The sequence below is a fragment of the Podarcis raffonei genome, chromosome 16, assembly GCF_027172205.1.
Source record: "Podarcis raffonei isolate rPodRaf1 chromosome 16, rPodRaf1.pri, whole genome shotgun sequence".
NCBI classification, from domain to species: Eukaryota; Metazoa; Chordata; class Lepidosauria; order Squamata; family Lacertidae; genus Podarcis; species Podarcis raffonei.
Genome location: NC_070617.1, coordinates 24,533,180 through 24,557,738, shown reverse-complemented (window position 1 = coordinate 24,557,738; position 24,559 = coordinate 24,533,180). Strand labels below are relative to the sequence as shown.

At 47.7% G+C, this 24,559-nt stretch overlaps 1 protein-coding gene across 7 annotated transcripts in view; it reads right to left on the bottom strand.

The window, feature by feature from the left end:
- The window catches only part of SMTN (smoothelin), an 83,328-nt gene extending 60,689 nt beyond the window's left edge, over positions 1–22,639 (bottom strand). For all 7 annotated transcript variants that reach the window (XM_053369071.1, XM_053369072.1, XM_053369076.1 and 4 more), the window contains exons 1-2: positions 22,520–22,639; positions 20,642–20,836 (exon numbers count right to left, since the gene is read on the bottom strand). In XM_053369071.1, the coding sequence (XP_053225046.1) occupies positions 20,642–20,692 (51 nt within the window). In that variant the 5' untranslated portion in view covers positions 20,693–20,836; positions 22,520–22,639. The remainder of the gene's footprint in view (positions 1–20,641; positions 20,837–22,519) is intronic.
- Positions 22,640–24,559: the final 1,920 nt, after the last annotated feature.

The following is a 24,559-nucleotide window of genomic DNA, read 5'->3' as shown; positions in this document are numbered from 1 at the left end:
ACTTACCGGAAGAATAAGAAATCAAGATAACAAACTTTTTAAAATAAAAGAATGGAAATAGTTTATTGAATATTTAATAGATAAATTGTATACAGATAAGAACACTGGTGGGATTATTGTAATAACCTGCAGTTTCATAAGAGTATATATTTAAAGTAGATGGAATAACTGAGCAGATTAAGTAAAGTTGGATAGGCAGAAGATATTAAAAATGAATTTAAGGAACCACAGAAGGAGGGGGAAGGAAGTCAAGTTTCGAAATGTTGAAGTGATTGTAAAATTAGTGAAATGTATATGGGACTGGCAGAGATGACGGGCAGAATCCGTGACCAAGGGAGAGAGACGGTGGAAGAAGATTGGAAGAAATTTAAATTTTATCTTAAAAATTGTTGTAAAATTAGTGAGTGTTAAAATGTCATGGGTAAAGCATAGCAGATTTGCAGAGATAAATGATTGGACAAGAGGAAAGAAAAGGGTTAAAGAAAGGAATTTATAAGTAATCTAGATCAGGGGTTGCTGAAAAAGTTTAAAATAGGGATGCATAAAAGGGAGGCATGGGGAAGTCGTTGAAATTGGGTACATGAAAAAATTCATGAAATTATACATGTTTTTATGTTTGTTTGTTTGTGTTTGTTGTTTGTAATGTCTTATAATGTATGTTGAAAAGCCAATAAATTTTTTTTTTAAAAAAGTAAAATTAGTGAAATGTATAAACCTGAAAAGCATAAATAAAATTTTTTGAAAAATTTGAAAAATAAGTTTTTTTAAAACTTAAAACAACTGCACATAGAAGTGCTCTTTTGTGGGGGGAAGTGTGGGGAGGCAGAAGCCCAAAGCAACAAAGAGTTGTAAGATGTGAGCTGGGGTCTTCCTGTTGGCGCAGAAAGAACTGGGGACCGTCTTGCCCACCTAACCTAGCGAAACAGTTCCTGCTCATGTGGCATGTGGGGCAATCAATGGCGGAAACATCTGTGCATCACCCACTAGGGCTCTCTCTTTCTCCACCCTATTCTCTCTCGCATGGCTGGCCACTGGCACAGCTACAGTTAGACCGGGCAGGACAGTGCCAAGCCAAGCAACAAGGGAGGGACTCCACCGCGGCATTTCCCCTTGGATGCTGAAGGCAAGAGGTCACAAACAGCTGCTGCAGCAGCTGGAAAGAGCCAGGGCACACCAGACCCACTTCAGAACTCTCCGCACAGCCTTGATGCCTCCTTAAAACACCCAAGAGTTGAGCTCCCTGCTCCAAGCTTCTCCAGCCCACTCGGAAAAGAGGGGGGCATACCTCTCATGATTTGCCACCCAATCAGTCCTCTATATACACAAGTAAAGGAGGGCGGGGGAACAATCTTTGCCCAATGCATCATTAATTTACAGGATTTGCAATCACAAGATGTGCTGAGCAAAGGTCACTGGTTTTAAAAGGGTATTAGACCAAACGCATGGAGAAGGGACCGTTTAGCCATATTAGGCAGTAGAACCTGCAGGTCTAGCAGCAGTCTACCCCTGAAGAGAGAGTAGACCTACAAGAGAATTGAGAGAAGGGGCTGGCTGGCACTACCATGGCCTCTGCCAGGTCTACTCTCCCAGCCAGCTCTCCTCCTACACTCCAGGGGGGAAAGCCTTCCTAGGAAGGTAGAAAACTGCCTTTTACAAAGCCAGACCGCACTGGCTGGCAGCAGCTCTCCAGCGCTTTATGAAGCAAGGCCAGCCTGGAGATCCCCTGAATACCAGGCAGATGCTCTCTACCACTGAGCTACATCCCTTTCCCAAGTGAGAACACTGGAAGGTGCCTTGTAGCAAATCAGACCACTGGCCCATCTAGCTCAGTACTGCCTACACTGACTGGCAGCAGCTCTGCTGGATTTCCGGCAGGGAGTCTCTCTCGGTCCTACCTGGGACCTTTCCCAAGCGCTTCAAGGCTGCACAACCGTCACCCCTACCCAGCAGACAAACGAAACAGGCAGAAACTTCGGACTTGCCTGGCTTCCAGGGGTCCGAGGCAGGCGGATGTGAAATGCTTGGAAAGGTTTTGGTTTTGAGGGGTGGGGGGAAGCGATTGCAACTTGGGGGGGGGGGTAGGAAGGGCAGTCGTCAAATGTGTGCACACAAAGAGAGAGAGAGAGAGAGAGAGAGAGAGAGAGAGAGAGACCCCAAGGCCACGTAAGCAGCCCAGGGAGGGCGGAGGCCAGAGGCAGCCCTCCGGGCCCTGCTAACAGGCCAGCCCCGCTTTGCGGCCAGAGGTTGCTGGGAGCCGCAGAGTGGATTCCAAGAGGAGCGCACAGGGAGAATTCGGCGTCCTGGGCTGCCCTGCGCCCTGGGAAGAACAGGACATGCTGCGGCCCCAGCTCACGCTCCCCCGCCGGGCAGGAAATTAACGGTTACGAGCGGCCGGCCTAGAAAAACAGGGCCTCAATTTAAAGCAGGGAGTTAGCTAGGTGGAGAGGCAGCTGGAGGCAAGCAGGACTCTGCAGGGCCAAGACGCCGCTGTTTTCCCAGACCAGGCGGGGAGAGCAACAGGGAGCAGCGCCTTGAGAAGCAAAATCCAGATGTCGGAGCAGCCGACGCAAGGAGCCTTTGATGCTTTCAGACAAGGGACCTTCCTTCCACCCAGATGTGCATTTCTTCATTTTCTGTTGTCTGTCTGTATTGTTACCAGAACAATAAAGATCAGCCTTGCTTTCACTGCCTGCGCTCATTCGTCTCCGACCGATAAACTTGGGGGACTCTTGAGTCCTTTTAGATGGGGAGTTCGGCCATTAAAAAAAGGCACTGCCTATTTTCTGGTGACAGTATAAACACCAGAGGCCTACGCCTACAGGCTGATAAGGATAGGTATAACCCAGGCTCAGGTTTCTGCAGACACGTAACCTCGCTAGATAGGACGCGGGTGGCGCTGTGGGTTAAACCGCTGAGCCTAGGACTTGCTGATCAGAAGGTCGGCAGTTCAAATCCCCGCGACAGGATGAGCTCCCGTTGCTCGGTCCCTGCTCCTGCCAACCTAGCAGTTCGAAAGCACATCAAAGTGCAAGTAGACAAATAGGTACCACTCCGGCGGGAAGGTAAACGGCGTTTCCGTGCGCTGCTCTGGTTCGCCAGAAGCGGCTCAGTCATGCTGACCACATGACCCGGAAGCTGTACGCCGGCTCCCTCAGCCAATAAAGCGAGATGAGCGTGGTAACCCCAGAGTCGGCCATGACTGGACCTAATGGTCAGGGGTCCCTTTACCTTTAACCTCGCTAGACCTTATAATGTAGTAGTTTTTCAAAAATGAAATAGCATTCCACATCTGTATGATGCTCTTCCTCCAAGGAGCATGGGGCGGTCCCCTTTTATCCTCCTAACAGCACTGGAAGATAGACCAAGCCGGAGCAAGCTTCAAACCAAACCTCTCTAGCTGTGCATCTATTAGACAACTCCCGCCAGATATTATCCTCTTCCTACACCCCAGCTAAAACTACCGCCTGCCCTCCATTTGCCCTGCAGTGGGACTTGGGGGCTGATCCAGGCAGTGTATACATCATAACTTCAAAGCAACATGACTCCCCAGCAAAAAAAAAAAAAAAAAGAAAAGAAAAGAATCCTGAGAACTTAGTTTATGAAGGGTGCCGGGAACTAGGGTGCCGTGACAGGGTAAACTACAGTTCCCAGGATTGTTTTTCATAGGGAAAAAGCCATGTGCTTTAAACATATGGTGTGCACAGAGTCAACAATTTTTTTTATTTCCCATCAACCCTGAAAGGCAAACACCATCTCATACTGGAATAAGAAGTACGTAAAAATTGAGTGGGGAAAACTTTCCCCCCAGACTTTTACCGCATTCAAGCTCTGAGTTTAATTTCACAACTGCCTTTAAGTTCCCTTTTGTTTTTAAGCACTCACAAATCATTTTTTGCCCTTTGTACCAGTTCTGGGAGAACCTCGTAAAACAAAAAGAAAGCACAATCAAGTTTCTCTCCCCACACCGCCCTCTTTTCAAAAAGACTCCGTTCTTATGGGACTTTGCAAAGAATTCCCTTATATATATTTTTTTCAAGTTTTGCAGCTTGCAGTTTTTGAGGGGGGGTGGAGGGGGCAGTAAAATAAACACCCCCAAAATGAAGGAGAAGGGGAGTCCAAAGATGGGCAGTTACAGTGTGTATTGGTGTGATCCAGGTACAAGACTGTGACCATTTGCCAACACTGCCCTTTTGCTAAACAAAGCCAGGCCTCAGTGAGTGGTGAGTGGTGCTTAATTCACCAGCTTGAATTAGCCAGGCTGGAATTCCAAAGGGATTCCCACCCACTTCCTTCTGCCACTACAAGCAGGCATTCCTGGACTCGGACTCACAGAGGCTGGAGGTAGCTGAGCATCCTGGGAACGATTTGCATCCCACATAGGCAGGAGCTCCAGAAGGATAGGGTGCACGGGGAGGGAGCCAGCCACCCCTCCTTTTGAGAATGGTACATTCCCAGACTCTGGTACACTGCCCTCACCCTGGAGGTTTCACTTAGCTCTCCTGGACAACAGCAAGAGAGAGAGAATACAGTGGTACCTCGGGTTACATACGCTTCAGGTTAAATATGCTTCAGGTTACAGACTCCGCTAACCCAGAAATAGTGCTTCAGGTTAAGAACTTTGCTTCAGGATGAGAACAGAAATCGGGCTCCGGCGGCGCAGCAGCAGCAGGAGGCCCCATTAGCTAAAGTGGTGCTTCAGGTTAAGAACAGTTTCAGGTTAAGAACGGACCTCTGGAACGAATTAAGTACTTAACCAGAGGTACCACTGTAGTGACCTGTGAGTGATTTTCAACTAAGTTTTACTCTGTTTTGTTATAGGAATTCTAAGGTCTCAAATAAAGTCGTACAGTCATACCTCAGGTTGAATGTGCTTTGGGATGAGCGTGTTCAAGTTGCGTTCCGCGGCAACCCAGAAGTAACGGAGCACGTTACTTCCAGGTTTCACCGCTTGCGCATGCACATGCACAGACACTCAAAATGACATCACGCGCATGCGCAGAAGTGTCGAAACGTGACCCGCACACGCGCAGACACGGGTTACGTTTGCTTCTAGATGCAAGCGGGGCTCCAGAACGGATCCAGTTCGCATCTAGAGGTACCATTGTACCTCAGAAGTCTAGCAGAATCCATTCCAGAGGTCTGTTCAACTTCTGAAACGTTCGACTTCCAAAGCGCAGCTTCCGATTGGCTGCGTGGAAGCCCCGCCGGATGTTCGGCTTCCGAAAGAACATTCGAAAACCGGAACACTCACTTCCGGGTTTTTGATTGACTCCCAAGGCGTTCAGGAGCAGAGGTACGACAGTATAGAATAAATGTTGATAATTGCACAAAGTAAAGACACATTCATAAGTATAAAAGCCACATGTCTAAAATAGTACAAGAAAGCAATCCAAAAACCATCTTGGCTCTCTTAAAGACTCTAAATATTTCCTCTGTCTCCTTAGTCCTCCTTGCCTGAGAACAGGTAGGCAGATAGCAATCAGGGGAAGTTCCTGAAGGGATTCCTTTCCTATATCTATGAACCTCCTTTGTATTGTCATTGTTTGCCCAGATGCTCTGCATTGAGGGATGTCTGCTGGCATCCTGATGGTCTTATCAAATGCTAATGTCTTGTGTAAACTGTGTCTGGAGTGCTATAGCACACCTTGGCCTGCCTGAGCCACAGCAACCCCACTTTATGTGAGATGTAATTTCAGGCTGTAGAGAGGATGTCCTGCTTCTCCACGACAAAATGCAAACGCTTAAAAGAGATGTTTCTTCTGGGCTCTGGGTCTCTCTTGCCTCCTTACCAGGAGGGGAGGGAACTCTGTTGCAACAGAAAAATAAAGATCTGCCTTGCTTTCACTGCCTCCTGCCTCCATCCATTCATCTCTGACAGATCATGGACTTAGGGGGCTCAGTCTCTTGGGGAGTTGGGCAGCAAAAGCCAACAACCCTTATTTTTCTCTATCAGTTTTCAACCAGTGTCCTGTGGCACCCTGGGGTGCCTGGAATGATGGTCAGGGGTGCCACAGGCCACACTGGCCTCAGTCCCTCTTTCCTTCTTGTTTATCTGCCTCCCAAAGGCTTGCACAGCTGTTTGTTACAGCAGCCCTGTCTACAAGCTCCCCAGGTGAATGGTGCCTCTGGGCCTGGCCATGGGGTGCTTCTGAGGCCCCCATGGGGCAGTGTGAGGAGGCACCCCTCTTTGGTGCAGGGCGGAAGCTCAGAGACCAGGGGTGGCAGCTGTAGCTGCCCAGAGGACTCCCAAGGAGAGGGGAGAAGAGGAAGAGGGAACACTCCACCTGGGAGGGTGTTTGAAAAAGGGTGAGGAGCTGACAGCTCTGTAGGCAAGGGGTGACGCAACTGGGCTCCTGAGCCCCACAGGGGTGCTGCAGAAAGAATGCAGTTGGTCCAGGGGGCCGTGGACCCAAAAAGGTTGAAAACCTCTGATTAGAGCAGGGGTCAGCAAACTTTTTCAGCAGGGGCTGGGTCCACTGTCCCTCAGACCTTGTGGGGGGCCGGACTATATTTTTTGTGGGGGTGGGGAATGAATGAATTCCTATGCCCCACAAATAACCTAGAGATGCATTTTAAATAACAGGACACATTCTACTCATGTAAAAACACACTGTGGATTTAGAAGGTGATTGGGCCGGATCTGGCCCCCGGGCCTTAGTTTGCCTACCCATGGATTAGAGAAAACACCGCGCTGAAATTAATGAAACCTATAGGGCCAGTGTGGAGCCCCCCCCCCCACTTAAGAGCACAGGGATAGTACTTGGAAGACCAGGGCTCGAATCCCCCACTCAGCCACGAAACCCTCTGAATGACCTTCAGCCAGCCCCTGTCTCTCGGTCTTATATTAAAACAATATTTTTTTATTTTAAAAAATAATTTAACATAATGATGCTAAAAACCATATACTCCCTGCTGGAATAGAAGAAAAAGCCCAAACCCCACTGTCTACAAAAAATGCTGTAATCCACCCCACTAGCAGTACGGGGAGGGGGAGGGGGAGGGGAGGTGTTCCACCCTCATTCCCATCTGCAGGGAGACACACCCCCCCCCCCGGGAAGCAAAGGCGGCCTGCCACACCCCACATTTCCTCCTCCCCACCCAAAGGGGGCGGCTGCAACCTGGAGCCCTTGATTCAAGGTGAACGGGAGACAAAAGAGGCATTCAAACCAGCCAACCCGAGGAGGGTGGCACCCAGCCAGCACCTTGCCCTGTGCCAGCCGAGGCAGTGGCAGGCAGGATCCGGGAGGCAGATTGTGCAGGTGTGCCAGTCGGCCTTCCCTTTGCCAGCTAGCTGGGTGAACAGGTGAGCCCCAAGCAAGGTGGAGGGAGGGAGGAGAACCAAACAGGTAAAGACTCAGAACTCCTTATCTTCCACACCACCTGGCTGAAAAGGGGCTTAAGCTGTTCTCTCCCCACCCCTTGGGGGTTGGCCTTGTTACCTGGCTAGGTAGGGAGGAGAGAGAAGGGCTGTGCTTCAGTGCTGGAGCATCTGCTTTGCATAATAATAATAATAATAATAATAATAATAATAATACTGTAGACAGTCCCAGTTTTGATCCCCAGCAAGTCCAGGTAGGGCCCTTGCTTGAAGTCCTGGATAGATGCTGCCAGTCCGTGTTGACAGTGCTGAGCTCGATGGACCAATGGTCTGAACCAGTAAAGGGGCACAGCTTTGTAGTATAGAGCATCTATCTGTCTTACATGCATAAAGTCCCAGGTTAAATCCCTGGCAACTCTGAGGAAGGCTGCAAATGTCCTTCACCTGCAACCATGGAGAGCTGCTGCCAGTCAGTGCAGACAACACTGAGCTAGATGGGCCAACAGATAGCCGAGTATCTGCTTAGCATATAGAAGGATCCCTAGTTCCATTCCCAACGGCATGTCTAGGTAGGGCTAGGAATGTCCCCTGCCTGACACCCTGGAGAGCTGCTGCTGCTGCCGCTGCCGGTCAGAGTCAGCGATGCTGTGCCAGATGTACCAATCATCCCGAATCTGCCGAGGACTGCAGCTGCGCACCAGCCCTTTTCCTTTTTCCACCCACCCTTTGCTGGAGCACACACAATCCCCTCCGTGCCCAGCCCTCAGGAATGCATTGGCAGGGGGGAAAAGTTATAGGGGGAATCTTGCTGGTATTTGGAGGGGGGCATGGATGGAGGCGTAGTGGGGCAGAGGAATGCAAGCACAGGATGGGTAAAGACGGGGCAGAGAGGTGGGGAGGGGAGGAAACCTGGCTGAAGGGCAGGAGAGGAGAGAGAAGGAAGAGAAAGGGAAAAATAGAGAAGAGCATAGTTTTCTCCTTATATGGGCTAATCCCCTCTTAGCCTGAGTGAAGAAATCAGACCAGCCTCCAGTCTCCAAAAGTTCAGAGAGCAGGATCAAAATAACAAGGGAGAGACCTCCAAGCCCCCCCCCACTAACAAAAAGACAGGGGTCCCAGTGGGGCAGGGGAATTCGAACCCTCCGCAATTTCATCATCAGGCTGGATAGCAAAAAAATTAAATAAAATAAACCCGCGCGGATCAATAACAATGTCGTTCGGCTGTTATTTTACAACAAATAAATCATTTCCACTGCAAAACTGTAACATCCTTGACTTCACGTTGTCCACTACTGCAACAGTTGTACTGTGAATCTGCTTAAACCTTTGTTACCGGCGTATTTTGAAAACCTGTGAATAAAAGTAATTTCTGACGGTGCACTTTTAACCAGGTCTTTTTTAGAACCAGGTAGACACCACCTTGAGCTCACTGGCGGAAAGGCGAGATCTAAATGTAGTAAACAATGTTATCTGTGGGTTAAAGGAGGGCAGCTCTTGAACTCTCCTCCCGGGTCACCCCAAGGGAACTGCGACTGAGAACAGGTAGGGCTAATTGTCAAATATTGTAAAAATATTCCACAAAGCTGCTTTGAAGGAACTGGCTTACAGCTTTCAAAACTGGCTTTTTGCTTTTTAAATAGACACAGCTATGTGTTATTTCAGTTTAATTTTCCTCTTCTTTCTTATTAATTTTGCAACTGCAGGCAGATCTGGGCTTTTGAGCCAAGAGGGAAAGCGTTCTCATTTATATCTTCTCTAACATTGTTTAAAAAGGTAAATTAAATTAATATACTGTCTTGCTTTTTAAACTTTGTACAAAATTGTTGGCACACTATAAATTGAGTCATAATAATCCTTAGATTAACAGCTACATTTTTAAAAGGCAATTTCATTGTTTCCACACTAAAGAGTTGTAACTATTTACTTTCGGAGCTAACATAAGTATCAGATTGGTTGATGATTAAAGTTTTTTGTTGAGCTGAGGTAATGCTTTAAAACTACCCGACCAAATCTTTGACCCGCAGAACACGGAAGGTTATAGAAAGCCTGTTTTCAGAGCACAGAGAGACTAAGAGCACCATTTTTCCTCACAACAACCCTGAGATGTAGGCTAGGGTGGGGAAAAGAAATACTGAATTGCTGCCCAGCACATACCTTACAGGCCACAGAACCCAGCAAGGATTGGAGCAGAGATTTCCCCATAGGCAAACCCAACACACTAAACCAGAATTAAAGGGTGCTGGAGATTTAGGGGGAAACAAGTCCAAGGAACTACAAGACGGTTTTTGGCAAAACCTCCATGACATTCCAGGCAACAATTGGTTCTTGAACCTTCCTTCGCTGAAAACGACAGCTAACCCATATGACAGACAAGTACTGTAGAGACAGAGGCTGAACAACAGAGCTCCTTCTTAATGAGGACTAGAACCACAGTTTTCCATCTTTAAACCGAAAACTGAATCAAATATCACATTCCATTATACTATTTCGGCAACAGAGTCTGGGTTCAAGGCTGGCCTGGAACAGATGGGAAGATCTGGGGAAGCTGGTCTGTTTGCTATGCATCTGGGCACCTCTTAAGGTGCCTGGATAGCTCATTTAGTTAGAGTGTGGTGCTGATAACGCCAAGGTTGCAGGTTCGATCCCCGTATGGGACAGCTGCATATTCCTGCCTTGCAGGGGGTTGGACTAGAATTCAGGCAAACTCGGCCCTCCAGATATTTTTGGCCTGCAATTCCCATGATCCCTAACTAACAGGAACAGTGATCAGGGGTGATGGGAATCGTAGGCCAAAAACATCCTGAGGGCCGAGTTTGCCTGTGCCTGGACTAGATGATCCTCAGAGTATCCCTTCCAACTTTATGATTCTATGATATCATAAAGGGGAAAAAATTTGCACGGTAGTTCCCGAGTCTGAAGGAGCAGGTCTTAAGTACGCTTTACAACAAGGGACGGGGGGGGGACGACCTGGGTTTCCCCCCTATTTTTCCTGGGGGTTTTCCAGGCCTTCCCATCTCTAGGCTTTACATTTCCAACTGAACCCAAAAACAGGCCCTGTCAGGAAGAGGGAGGGTGGGATATTTAAAATGCAGTCAAAGCCAACAATTCACGATTGCTAGACAGGTGCAGGGTAAGAGCCGATGCTCACAGAGTATTCCTGTAAGTTTGCTAGAGAGAACTCTGTGAGAAGCACTCTCACTGTGTCCTGACAGAGAGAGGGCATAGCTATATTGTATTTTTCAGTTTATTTGTTGCTGAGACCATCGTGGTCATTTCAACCATGACTACAAAGAAATACGATACAGAATGCACATACACCATTAAAAGACAGTGCATAGCTATACAGTGGTACCTCGGAAGTCAAATGGAATCCATTCCGGAAGTCTGTTCACCTTCCAAAATGTTCGGAAACCAAGGAGCGGCTTCCGATTGGCTGCAAGAAGCTCCTGCAGCCAATCGGAAGCCGCGTCGCACGTTCAGGTTCCAAAGAACATTCGCAAGCCGAAACACTCGCTTTGCGGCGTTCGGGAGCCGAAACATTCAACTCGCAAGGCATTCGGGATCCAAGGTACGACTGTGTGTGTGTGTGTGTGTGTGTGTGTGTATTCTGGATTGCTGATGAGATGAAGAGAACAAAGAGCAATAAATTAAAATTAAAATCTAAGCTTCTTTTTAAGCTGCAAAGGGATACCGTTCCTCACAAACGTAAGGAAGGATCATATCTAATAAATATATCCTAGCATCTATTCACATCCCTATAGGGAGTCTCCTCCACATAGCAGCCTGCTGGCACCACAGCCCATCATGTCATTCTGCAAATGATATTGTGTGCCTGCCACGAAGGGCACAGAGGAGCAGGTGGCCAGCACCGGGTCCCAGACACACCTCTCTGCCTGACTTCCTGAAAAAGCAGCCACCCCAGTGCACCTGTTCTTGTTCTCCAGCCAAGCACACACAGCCTCAGAGCTATCAGCTTAGGGAAACATCCCTGCTGGGTCATGTCACTGGAACATCTCCTCCAGGATGTTCCCACACCTACCTGGAGACGCGAAGGACTGAAGCAGGGATCTTCTATACGCAAGCCAGATGCTGTACGGCTTAGGCCCAGTTTAAATCTATCTCCTTAAGTTAACCCATTTATTTACAGATTCATAATATAGCAAGGTGGACTCCGATGTACCGATAAAATCGGCCAAACATACAGCGATCGGTAAAGCCATAAACAACCATCATCAACAAACCAAAGACTGATTCGATTAAGAGAAAAGATCACATTGCAAAGTCTGGTCTAAACAACAACCAAGTTTTCAAAAGTCATGTGATGGTTCCTGCTGAACCTCTAGTGGCAGGGAGTTCCACAGGGCAAGGCCTGCCGCAGGCTCAGTCCCCAGAGAAGGGCAGCCAAACCTCAGGGGTCACGTGGGGGAGCAGTGAAAGTGTCCCATCAGAGGATCTCAGCGACAGAGGTGGAGCATAAGGGATCAGGTCTCTAAGGGACTTTGGAATCAAGTTATTTAGGGACACTCTCTCAGCCACAGAGGAACAAGTTGCCAGGAATAGGATCCTGTGATGCCTAGGCTTGAATGCGGGAACCTTGTTTGAAAGGCTGGTGCTGTTTCACAGGTCTACATCCTTTACCCTCAAAAGAAATTAGGATTCTAGTCCTTATGGTTCTAAAAAGAAAGAGCTGGACTGAATGAGATGCTGCGTATTGTTTTCCTTTCTGTAGCACTTTATATTTTAAAGAACAGATCTCAAAGCGGCTGACAACACATTGAAACATCAAATATAACAATCCAGACTAAAACAAAGGAAAATATTTCAGATCCTTCTCTAAGTGACATTCTGCTTTCCTTAGTTGCCAGCCTGGCATCCAGAGATCTCCACACGGTCGCAATTGGACCCATGCCAGTCGCAAAATGCGCCAGGCACTTGGCTAATTTCAAACTCTGCCTCCAGCCTCTTAGGAAAAAACAGGTCTTGATCTTGCCTCTGTTTTTTTTTAAAGATATTTATTAAAGTTTCCAATTTTTATACAAACAAAAAGAAAAAAAGCAAAAAAGTTTAAAAACACATAAAATTCACAATACTTAGTTTCCAATGACATATTTCCCTGACCTCCTCATACCTCCCCTTCTTGTATTCCAATTCAAATTATTTATTCAGCAAATCCTTATCTCAAAGCATTACAGCTAAAAACCCCTTGATTTCTATCCGACATCATTCAACATTCATTAATTTTACAATATTTCTGTAGATAGTCCTTGAATTTCTTCCAATCTTCTTCTGCCGACTCTTCTCCCTGGTCACGGATTCTGCCAGTCATTTCTGCCAATCCCATGCAGTCAATCATCTTCATCTGCCATTCTTCCAGAGTGGGTAAATCTTGCGTCTTCCAGTACTTTGCAATAAGTATTCTTGCTGCTGTTGTAGCATACATAAAGAAAGTTCTATCCTTTTTTGACACCAACTGGCCGACCATGCCCAAGAGAAAGGCCTCTGGTTTCTTCAAGAAGGTATATTTCAATACCTTTTTCAATTCGTTATAGATCATTTCCCAGAAAGCCTTAATCTTAGGGCACGTCCACCAAAGGTGAAAAGAATGTACCTTCATTTTCTTTGCATTTCCAACATTTATTGTCGGGCAAATGGTAAATTTTTGCAAGCTTGACTGGGGTCATGTACCACCTGTATATCATTTTCATAATATTTTCTCTTAAGGCATTACATGCCGTAAATTTCATCCCAGTGGTCCACAACTGTTCCCAGTCAGCAAACATGTTATGTCCAACATCTTGTGCCCATTTGATCAGAGCAGATTTGACCGTCTCATCCTGAGTGTTCCATTTCAACAGCAAGTTATACATTTTTGACAAAATCTTAGTTTTGGGTTCTAACAGTTCTGTTTCCAATTTAGATTTTTCCCCCTGGAAGCCAACTTTCTTATCCAAATTGAAAGCCTCCATTATCTGATAATAATGAAGCCAGTCTTGCACTTTGTTTTTTAGTTTCTCAAAACTCTGCAGCTTGATCTTGCCTCTGATTGTCCGTCCTCATCGCCTCACCTCAAAGAAGATATTGCAGAGCTGGAAAACGTTCAGAAAAGGGCAACCAAAATGATCAAAGAGGCGGAGCGACTCCCACACAAAAAAAGGTTGCAGCGTTTTGGACTTTTTTAGTTTGGAAAAAAAGGTGAATAAGAGAAGTTTATACACAATTATGCACGGCGTGCAGAGTGAATATAGAAAAGGTTTTCTCCTGCCCTCGTTAACACTAGAACTGGTAGAGACATCCAGTGAAGCTGGATATTCTGGATAGATAAAAGAAAGTCCTCCTTCACACAGCACAGAGACTGTGGAACTCCCTCCCGCAGGAGACAGTGATGGCCACCAACTTGAATGGCTTTAAAGGGGGTTTTGACAGTCAGTTTTGCCATCTCGGCATAGTCCATCAGCTTGGTTTGCCATTCTTCTCTGAGCAGGGACTTTATCTTTTTTCCATCTCTGGGCTAGTAGCATCTGGGCGGCTGTTGCTCCATACATGAAAAACTGACTGGAAAACTCAGAACTCAAGGGGACAAAAACTTTATAAAAGAATGGGGAAAATGTATAAGTTACTTAGGAGACCACTGTAAGCAGGTGGAAACAAAGGGATTGCAGTGTAAAAATTACCATGGTTTGATATAAAAATTGGAGTATGGTTGAATATGCAGTAGTAAAACGAGACCCCTTGGAGAGGATTGGGAGGGGGGAGTCCCAAGATTCGGATCTATTTATATTGATATTTTTTAAAAAAAATCTGTTTATTTGAACTTTGCATTTGTAAAACCAATAAAAATGATTTCAACAAAACAAAAGAGGTTTTGACAAATCCATGAAAGCTATCAAGCCACAATGGCTATGCTGTCTCCATAGCTGGAACAGTAATGCTTTCGAAGACCGGTTTGCTGGAAACAGCAGGAGTTTGGGCTCAGATATTGCTTGCTGGTTCCCCACAGGTATCTTGGTGGGTCACTGTGAGCAGAAAATCCTGGACCAAAAGGGCCATTTGGCTTGATGCAGCAGGTTTGTCTTATATACGGCCGACTCTTGAGGAAACTTGTGCAGAAGGAAGGCTTGCAAAGCTAGGGACGTGGCCTGAGAATCACATATCTTCTGGTCAATGGACAGAGCAATTTCCCTTGAAACAGCACCTGAGCATTTTCTTTGCACCATCCCAGAAGGTAACACGTTTGCCCAATGGGAGAAGACAGCTGAGAATTAGCACAGGTCCTGATCACAGTGTGTTCCCAGCTTGAGGCAAACTAATCTTGTTGTGGCAGGAATGGGGGGGGGGCAAGGGGGAGTTGCTGGTTAACCGAAACCTGGCATTATATGCACGTCACCAAGTTTTTAAGGGGCCTCTAGGCCAAAGCTTCTTTGGCACTCGGGCTGAAGGATAAATCAAGCTAGCAGGTTGTGTTTTTAAGCATCTCACAGAACAGGCTTTTTTTGCCCGTGAAGCCGGTATTTGCCACGACGTAGCAGCAAAACGGACAAACAGAACCACGCTTGTGCAAACAAATAGAAGAACGGGAGATAGCAGAAAACACAAGGACATGGTGTGCCGGTCACCTGCCTCTGGCAAACCGGCGACCAGAGCAAAAACAGCCCCAGGTGCTCAGAGCAGGCGATGGGACGAAGCGTACCTCAAGGAAGGAAAAGGATTGTGTGAACTTTGAGACGGCACGATTTGGCAGCTCAAGTGTTCCCAAGTGCCTTGTAAATAGTTGACATTTAGAGCATTGTACTAGGCCCTGGGAGAACAGGGTTCGAATCCCCACTCAGTCAGGAAGCTCATTGGGCGACCTTGGGCCAGCCACCGTCTCTCAGAATAACCTGCCGGTACATAGCAGGACTGTTGTGATGATAAAATGGAGAGGTGAAGAATCATGTTCACCACCTTGAGCTCCTTGTTTGAAAGGTGGGATATAAACATAGAAATAGTAGTAGTAGTAGTAGTAGTAGTAGTGGATAATAATAATACAATGATCCTATAAGGTAGGCTGCTGTTATTCTTCCCATATTCTTCCCTGAGACCTCCAGGTATAGGGCTGTACAGCAGTACCTTGGTTCTCGAACTTAATCCATTCTGGGAGTCCGTTCGACTCCCAAAACCATACAAAAACCAAAGTGCGGCTTTCAATTGGCTGCAGGAGCTTCCTGCACTTAAGCGGAAGTTGAGTCAGACATTCGGCTTCTGAAAAACATTCACAAACGGGAACACTTACTCCGGGTTTGCGGCATTCAGGAGCCGATCTGTTCGCGAGCCAAGCTGTTCAAGAACCAAGGTACCACTGTATATAAAGTCAATCAAGAATAATAAAAGAATAATAATATTACATATTGGACAGAGCTGCAAGGACAAAGGGCTACTATCTCCAGCACACATGACGTGAGATTTGAAGCTGGGGTTCACAGCTCACACTCAGCCCTGACACTACTTGCACTACCTTTTGAGGTGGTACAAGAGGGAGCCATAGAACACAGCTAGCGACAAGTTTGCAGGGGCTGCAAAGGAAGAGTCTATTGCAGGGAACATCAACATGCAACTGCTTGGGGAGGTAGCCTCCAACCATACCATTAAACCCAGAATAACTGCTTTTTAGTCACTTTACACTATTCATTGAGGAAACAGCTCAGTTGGTTAGAGTGTGGTGCTGATAATGCCAAGGTCACAAGTTTGATCCCCGTATGGGACAGCTACATATTCCTGCATTGCAGGGGTTGGGCTAGATGACCCACAGGGTCCCTTCCAACTCTACAATTCTAGGATTCATTCAAAGCACTTTAGAATGGCTTCCCACAAAGAATTCTGGGAGCTGTAGTTTGTTAAGGGTGCTGAGTGGTCAGGAGACACACACCCCATTCCCCCTCACAGAACCACTCTGGGGACTGAAGCCGGATGACCTTCTGCATGCAAAGCAAGTGCTCCACTGAGCTCAAGCATCCAACTCAGTGTTGTTTACACTGACTGGCAGCAGCTCTCCAGGGTGTCAGGCAGGGGGGTCTTTTCCGAGCCCTACCTCAAGGGGGGGAAGGGGGGACGCGGGTGGCGCTGTGGGTAAAACCTCAGCGCCTAGGACTTGCCGATCGCATGGTCGGCGGTTCGAATCCCCGCGGCGGGGTGAGCTCCCGTCGTTCAGTCCCAGCTCCTGCCCACCTAGCAGTTCAAAAGCACCCTTAAGTGCAAGTAGATAAATAGGGACCGCTTACCAGCAGGAAGGTAAACAGCGTTCCGTGTCCTGCACTGGCTCACCAGATGCAGGTTCGTCACGCTGGCCACGTGACCCGGAAGTGTCTCCGGACAGCGCTGGCTCCCGGCCTCTAGAGTGAGATGAGCGCACAACCCTAGAGTCTGTCAAGACTGGCCCGTATGGGCAGGGTACCTTTACCTTTACTTTACCTCAAGAGCAGGGGTCAGCAAACTTTTTCAGCCGTGGGCTGGTCCACCATCCCTCAGACTTTGTGGGGGGCCAGACCATTTTTTTGGGGGCGGGATGAACAAATCCCTATGCTGCACAAATAACCCAGAGATGCATTTTAAATAAAATCACACATTCTACTCATGTAAAAACACGCTGGTTCCCAGACCTTCCACGGGCCGGATTTAGAAGGTGATTGGGCTGCATCCGGCCCCTGGTCCTTAGGTTGCCTACCCCTGCTCAAGATGCTATGGATTGAACCTTGGAGCTTCTGCATTCCACAAGGCAGATACTCTCCCACTAAGCTGCAGCATCTCCCAGGTCACTCAAACAAGGGACTTCCTCTCGCAGTGTTTCTCAAGCTTGGGTTCCCAAGTCATCGTTGGGACTACACCTCCCATCATCCCAACTAGCAGCAGCAGTGCTTAGGGATGATGGGAGTTGTAATCCAGCAACAGCTGAGAAACACAGCTAGGCCAGTTCTTTTAGAACTAGCGCAGTAGCGAACAGCCCCTGCATCTCCCAGCCCACCCAACACCTCTCCAGGTGTGATGCTCAGCCCTGAACAATCTCCAGACATCTCTTATCCAAAGGGGATGGGTGGGGAGATGGAGAGGTCCAACAGGGAGAGGTTTCTCCAGGAGAGAGAAAGAGAGAGATGTTCCAACCTCCTTCTCCAGCTCTGAATGATGTATATCCCCTCCTGGGCAGGGCAGGGCACTGGAAACGGAATTTGGCACAGTGAAAAAGAGAGAGGGGGGGAGGGAGAGAGAGAGAGAAGACGATCTGGAAGGCACACAAAGAGCCCTTGTAAAGCTCATCAGCTCATTTCAAGGCCAACAGCTCCAGGGACCAGGTGAGCCAAAATGGGCTCAGGGACAGCTCATTTTCAAAGGGCGCCGGGCACCCGCTTGGTTTAGCAGGCAAAGGACACCTACAGAAGATGCAAAACTGGCAAACTTTTACGAGAGGAAAGAACATCACGTGCCAGCCATAAAACCAACGGATTCTTGTTGCCTAAGAAGGTTCCACTTCCCCAGCCGGGAAGAGCCCTCCTGGATCAGGCCAGAGGCCTGTTTAGTGCAGCATCCTGTTCTCACAGTGGCCCTTGCCAGATGCTCAAAGGTAAACGGACCCCTGACCATTAGGTCCAGTCGCGGACGACTCTGGGGTTGCAGCGCTCATCTCGCTTTACTGGCCAAGGGAGCCGGTGTACGGCTTCTGGGTCACGTGGACAGCATGAGTAAGCCGCTTCTGGTGAACCAGAGCAGTGCACTGAAACGCCGCTTACCTTCCCACCAGAGCGGTACCTATTGATCTACTTGCACTTTGACATGTTTCGAACTGCTAGGTTAGCAGGAGCAGGGACCGGTAGCAAAGGGAGCTCACCCTGTCGAGAGGGATTCAAACCGCCGACCTTCTGATCGGCAAGTCCTAGCCTCTGTGGTTTAACCCACCACGCCACCCGCATCCCAACCAAATGCTTATGAGACGCCTAAAAGCAGGATCTGAGTACCGCAGCAGCAGCAGTCTCCTCACTTGGGATTCCCAGCAACTGGCATTCAGAGTCATCCTGCCTTTGGAAGCAGAACACAGCCATCATGGAGGCGGAACATAGTCTGGCAATGTTGTCAGACTACAACTCCCATCAGCCCCAGCCAAGAACAGCCATATGAAGCAGGGGCTGATGGGAACCACAGCCCAGTGATACAGCAAGCCCTCAATTTGCCCAAGGTAATATTTCGGGGATCACACTTAAAGCCAAAATCAGGTGTAGTCGAAACACATTGAGATTAATAGCAGGAGGGACTGCCCAAGTTTACACACACACACACACACACACACACCCACACACACACCAGATGCATGTCCTCTTTATACCCCCTTTTTAATTATTATTTTTTTAAGTTGCCAAGCGTGTAAAGCTGAACGTGCACAAGTTAAATGTGTGTTCATTCTGGGATTACTGTATATAGAGGGCACCAGGCTGGAGCTGGGCTTACAAGAGTCCACGTTGCATTTCAAGTCTATTATTGGCAAGCGGAGTTCGTCTGCAAGGAGCCTGCGCCTTGCCTTTCCTTCCTCGCCCTCACCCAGTGGCTTACAATTTCTAAACAGAGGTCAGGATTGGGCCCTTCCTTTGTGCATATTCGGAAGCATGGTGCACTCAATAAGCTCCCTTGGCAGGTGCAGAATTCTGCCCCTATGACATCAGCTGGGACTGATGGGAATTGCAGTCCAAAACATCTAGAGGACACCAGGTTGAGGCAGGCGGCCGTTGAGTTGCTTCTGGTCAGTGTAGGCAGTACTGGGTTAGATGGGATTGATGGACTGACTCAGCATACGATGGCCTCAAATTTTCACATGAGCTCATATATATGGGCCGCTACAAGCTCTGCAGAGAAGCCGGGCTCCTCCCTCCATCAGTTGTCACCTGGCAGCAATAGCCATTCCATCAGGATAAAGTAAGGAAGAAAGAGAAGGGATGCAGAGCCACTCCATTGATGCAACAGTGAAATCAGCACCTTTTTATGGCATCTAACCTTGAGCTTTTTCACTTCAGGTGGTCATGAGAACTTGTACCAGACTCTGCTTACTATTTCCTCTGCCCTCCCAGTCCATTTTCCTTTTTGTGCCGTGTACTTTCAAGATTCTATGCCTGAAAGCAAGGTAAACCATCCTGCAAGGCTTCATTAAAGATTTTAAAAAGTAATAATATTGTAGCAATAATAATAATCAAGATTTATTGTATTCAGAAAAGATCCGCTGAACTATTGCCCATTCATTTTACTGGATCTACTACTCTGAGTATTACTTAGACTGGGGGCAATCCAGTCAGATGGGCAACATATAAATAATAAAATTATTCTTAGTAGTAGTAGTACTATTTTTCTCCCATTTCACGGTGGAAGAACATGTTATGGCCAACATTAGACAAGTCTAAGAACATAGATCCATCTAGCTCACTATTGTCTACACTAACTGGCAGCAGCTGGAACCTTTTGAATGCAAAGCAGATGCTCTCTCACTGAGCCAGAGACCTTCACTATACCTCATCAGACCACTGAGTCCATCTAATTCAGTATTGTCTGCACTGACTGGCAGCACCTGTCCAGGGTTTCAGCCACAGGACGTTCCAAGCCCTACCTGGAGGGTTGGACCTGCGACTTTCTGCCTGCAAAGCAGTTGTTTCTAAACACTCTAGCCTGTGCCTGGACAGAAGACTACCTGGGGGTCCCAAAATACACCACCTTGACTTCCACGGTGAAAGACAAATGCGCACACACACTAAAAAAGTCTGTCGTTCTTGCATCAAAGATCTGCAGACCTTCCAGGCTCTGAGAAGCAAGAAGGGTGCTGGGTGGAGAAGGCACTCTTTAAAGCCCCCTGGCTTCACTCCTGACCCTAACAGCACATGAAGAACAGTGCTGGATGAAGCCAATATCCCATCTAGTCCAGCATCCTGTTCTCACAGTGGCCAACCAGATGCCTGTGGGAAACCCAAAAGCCGGACTTGAGCGCATTTTGCCTTATCTTTAAACTAAAAAGTCCCAAACACTGAAACCTTTCCCCCTAGGGGAGTCGCTTCACTCCCTTGATAATTTCAGCTGCCCCTTTCCACATTTTCAATACCCATTCTGAGATGAGGCAGCCAGAACGTACATGGTGCTCCCAATGCATTTGCACCATAGATTCGTACAACTGTGTCATATTGGCAGTTTCATTCACTCCTAACAATCCCTAGTGTGGAATTGGTGCTCTGAACCCACGAGCAGCCAGGGATAGCCAAAACTTTCTTATATCCTCTGAAGCAATCTGCGTGCACCTTCCACAGGGCAGGCATCCCGGGAGAAACTCACCAATTTCCGGAGCGCCCCCTCGTCCATGCTTAAGAGCCTCTCCTCCGACATGTCCCCCGGTCAACGTCCAGCTTCCCACCTTCTGCCCCCCACCAAAAAAAGACCCTCACACTGGTCTCAAGGCACCGCTTCCGTGTGCAAACTCTGGGAGCGTGGCCCACTCAGCATCCGAACAGCCGGCTCAGAGGAGGAATTCTGGAAGAGAACAAACCACAGCTGCGTTAGGCGTGGGGGGGGAGAGAGGAGGGAAAGAGATAATAATTGGGAGGTCTTTCCCCCGGAGTCATTAAACAGGGTGTTGAAAGGCAAATGGAGTCAGGGCAGCCAGATTCACTGGCTGCTAATCCCCAAACTGGAAAAAGAGACCGTCTGAACGCCAGTCCTGGCCGAGAACATCGTAGATCTCTCTTTCTCTCATGCACACACACCGGCCAACTGGCTTCCAGGAAACTCTGATGAGTCCCTCAAGACACACAACCCCAGACCTGGAGAGAGAGACCTCTCCCCGTCTCTCAACTCCGTTTTCCAAGAGTTTGGCCAGGCAAGGAGCCTCAAGCAGAGTGCCAGAGTTTCTCAACTCATCGGGGAGAAAAGCTTTCCACCCAGCTCAGACGCATACCGATTCCAAAGCCTGCCAAAGAGGCAGCGGGCCAGCTAGCATCTTGCCCACCCAGATACCCAACATATATTTTTTTGGGGGGGGGAGAAGGGCTGACTCAGGAAAATAAGCCTCGCGGAAGTCGGCACAACTGACTACTCATAAGAAATTGCTTCATTTTAATTGGGAGTGACAAAGAGCCAGGCAGCATACTTACCGGGCTGGTGTCATCTCTGACACACACAGAGAGATATTATATATATCCAGACCCACGAGGTAACACAGGGCTGATAAGAAATGAATGGAAACTGATTTGGACCAGGAGAAAGAGGCTTCAGGTGCCTACTCGCACATCAGACTCCCTTTGATATGTTGCATCCTCTCCACAAGCCTACCTCGCAGGTTTGTTGAGAGGATCGAGCAGGCTGACCCAGACATAGATTAGCCTGAGCTTTTGGGGGGGGGTCCAAAGACCCCCCCCCCAAAAAAATATACAGTGTATATTGATTTAAGTCGTTATTTTAAAAAGTATCCGTGGGAAGGATGGGGGTATAGCCCACAGCAGTTTAACGTGCAGTTATGCAAGGACTTTCATCCAGAGCGGAACAAGAAACTCAATAGTTTCGAGGTTCAATAGATCTAGAAATAGAAGGTCCACATTGTTATGGCACAATGACTATTAAAATAGTGGAAAAGCAAGGGAATGCTAACTTTTAAATCTTTCTGCAGCTCCCAGGTAAGTGCCAACCGATGTCCACACACACACACTCCAGCAACTGCAGTACCTGGTACTTCAGGGGCCCAAAACCAGGTGTCAGGAAAGGGCAGCAACACACGAAGTTAACAGCAAGTATAGGAGGGAGGTGTGGGGTGAGAAATCCCATTTAATCCAGATTAAGGAATTTTATTGCACACGCACATCTCTTTAGTAGCGCTTAAATGTGTAGCCTTTCCTGAAACCGATGTCCAAGTTGCGCACCCATTTTCAGGATTACCGACGACAAACCAGACGCGCTGTCCAGATTTGGGACACACATCCTCTTCAATCCGGATCTACTAGCCTCACGCATCCTCTGCAATCCGGATCCAGTCCACTGCGGTTCCCGAATCCAGTTAACCCGTTGACTTCTCTTCCTCTCAATAAAGACCCACTTTAGGTTGGCAACACACCCTTCCCAGTCCGGATTAGCCATTCACCTCCCCCCTCCGCTCACATTAATCCGGATTAAATATTTACTCCCCCCCCCCGCCTCATACACAATCAAGAACAAGGCACGCACCTCGGCAGAACCGGCAGAGCCATGCAGGAGCCAAGCCCTGCCCCTATGCACTTTTCAAATCCCGATACAGATCCTCTCCCTCCGGCTCTCGAAGCACTTCTGAGCCAGCAACCCGCGCCGCGCCGCCAAATCCCAGCCTCCTCCTTCAAGGCCCCGCCCCGATTTTCTCGAAGAGACCAATCGCAGGGCGGATCTGGCTCCGAACGCTCGCGGAACAGCTCTCTACCTTGCGCTACTGGTTCAATTCAATTGGGTGGCCACGCCTCTCTATGACTGTAAGCCCGCCTTCCCCGCTTGGCATGCTGGGGGTTGTAGTTCAAGGGGGCGCCCGGGATTGAGGACAAGACTGGCTTGAACGACGTTTTTTAAGAGAAAGCTCATTGAAATTAAAGGCACTTAGCAGCCGTTTCTGACAAGCTGCTTAGAATTATTGTATCTTTTTGCTGAATTGCCTTGATTGTTTATTTGCTTTCTGCATATATTTCCCCTCCAAATGATCATAATTTTATACTGATGGGAATGTCATTTACAGTAAGTAGAGGTTCTAGAATCTACTGTATATGTTATTTTCTAACACTTTGCTATCGGTTGTTAATTTTGTTGGAAGAGCGATAAGCAAGCATCAAATCAAGTAAGCATTCCCCTTCATGACTAGCAGCTTTTAAAAAGCGTTCAAATATCTTTTAAGGCAGCCCCCTCAACAACAGCCCTGCAAAGTAGGACAGCATTATTGTCACTGTAGTGCAGGTTGGAGCAGTGTGAGCCTGAGAGTGTTTCCACCACAAGAACACCTCAGTGCTCAAGAATTTATGGCAGAGGTAAAGGACTTCTTCACACAGCACACAGTTGAACTGTGGACCTCACTCCCACAGGAGGTAGAGATGGGCACCAATTTGGACAGCTTGAAAGCCTATACAGTGGTACCTCAGGTTAAGTACTTAATTCGTTCCCGAGGTCCGTACTTAACCTGAAACTGTTCTTAACCTGAAGCACCACTTTAGCTAATGGGGCCTCCTGCTGCTGCCGCGCCGCCGGAGCACAATTTCTGTTCTCATCCTGAAGCAATGTTCTTAACCTGAAGCACTATTTCTGGGTTAGCGGAGTCTGTAACCTAAAGCGTATGTAACCTGAAGCATATGTAACCCAAGGTACTACTGTAAATGGCTATGGATATCATAGAATCATAGCTGGAAAAAGCGCTGAGGATCATCTAGTAGTTTAACCCCCTTCAATGCAGGAATACGTAGCTGTCCCGTGCAGGGATCGAACCTGCAACCTTGCCGTTATCAGCACCATGCTCTAACCAACTGAGCTTTCCAGGCACTGGAAAATACAGTAAGGGCTATTATCCATGTGAATGGATGTTTTTTTTTTTATAGGCTTTTATCATTCACATTATATCCAAAGTATGGAACGTATCGCTGATGTCTCGGGGGGGTCTTTTATCTCTGCTTTGATATTTCATGCCTTTGTTCTGAGATGATTTTCTTCTAAGTTTGCCCAAAAAAAGTGAGGGGAAGGAGAAGAAAACTTGACCAATTCATAGAGGACAAGTCTATCAATGGTTACCAGCCTTACTGGCTATGCTCTGCCTCCACTGTCAGAGCAGTAAGTGCTTTTAAATACAGTGGTACCTCGGGTTAAGAACTTAATTCATTCTGGAGGTCCGTTCTTAACCTGAAACTGTTCTTAACCTGAGGAACCACTTTAGCTAATGGGGCCTCCCACTGCCGCCGTGCCGCCACCACATGATTTCTGTTCTTATCCTGAAGCAAAGTTCTTAACCCGAGGTACTATTTCTGGGTTAGCGGAGTCTGTAACCTGAAGCGTCTGTAACCTGAACAAATCTTGCAGGACAAGGATACCCACACGACCCTGAAGGTGGCTAGGTTCCTAGTTGCTGTCCTTTCCCAAAAGCGACGCCAAGGAGCTCTACAAGCTAACTAAGGCGTAGCATGCCTTTCCATTTTATAGTATTTTATTGTTATAGTGGTGTTTTAGCGATTGTTTTTTTTTCTCCTTACGGCACAAGCTGTTATT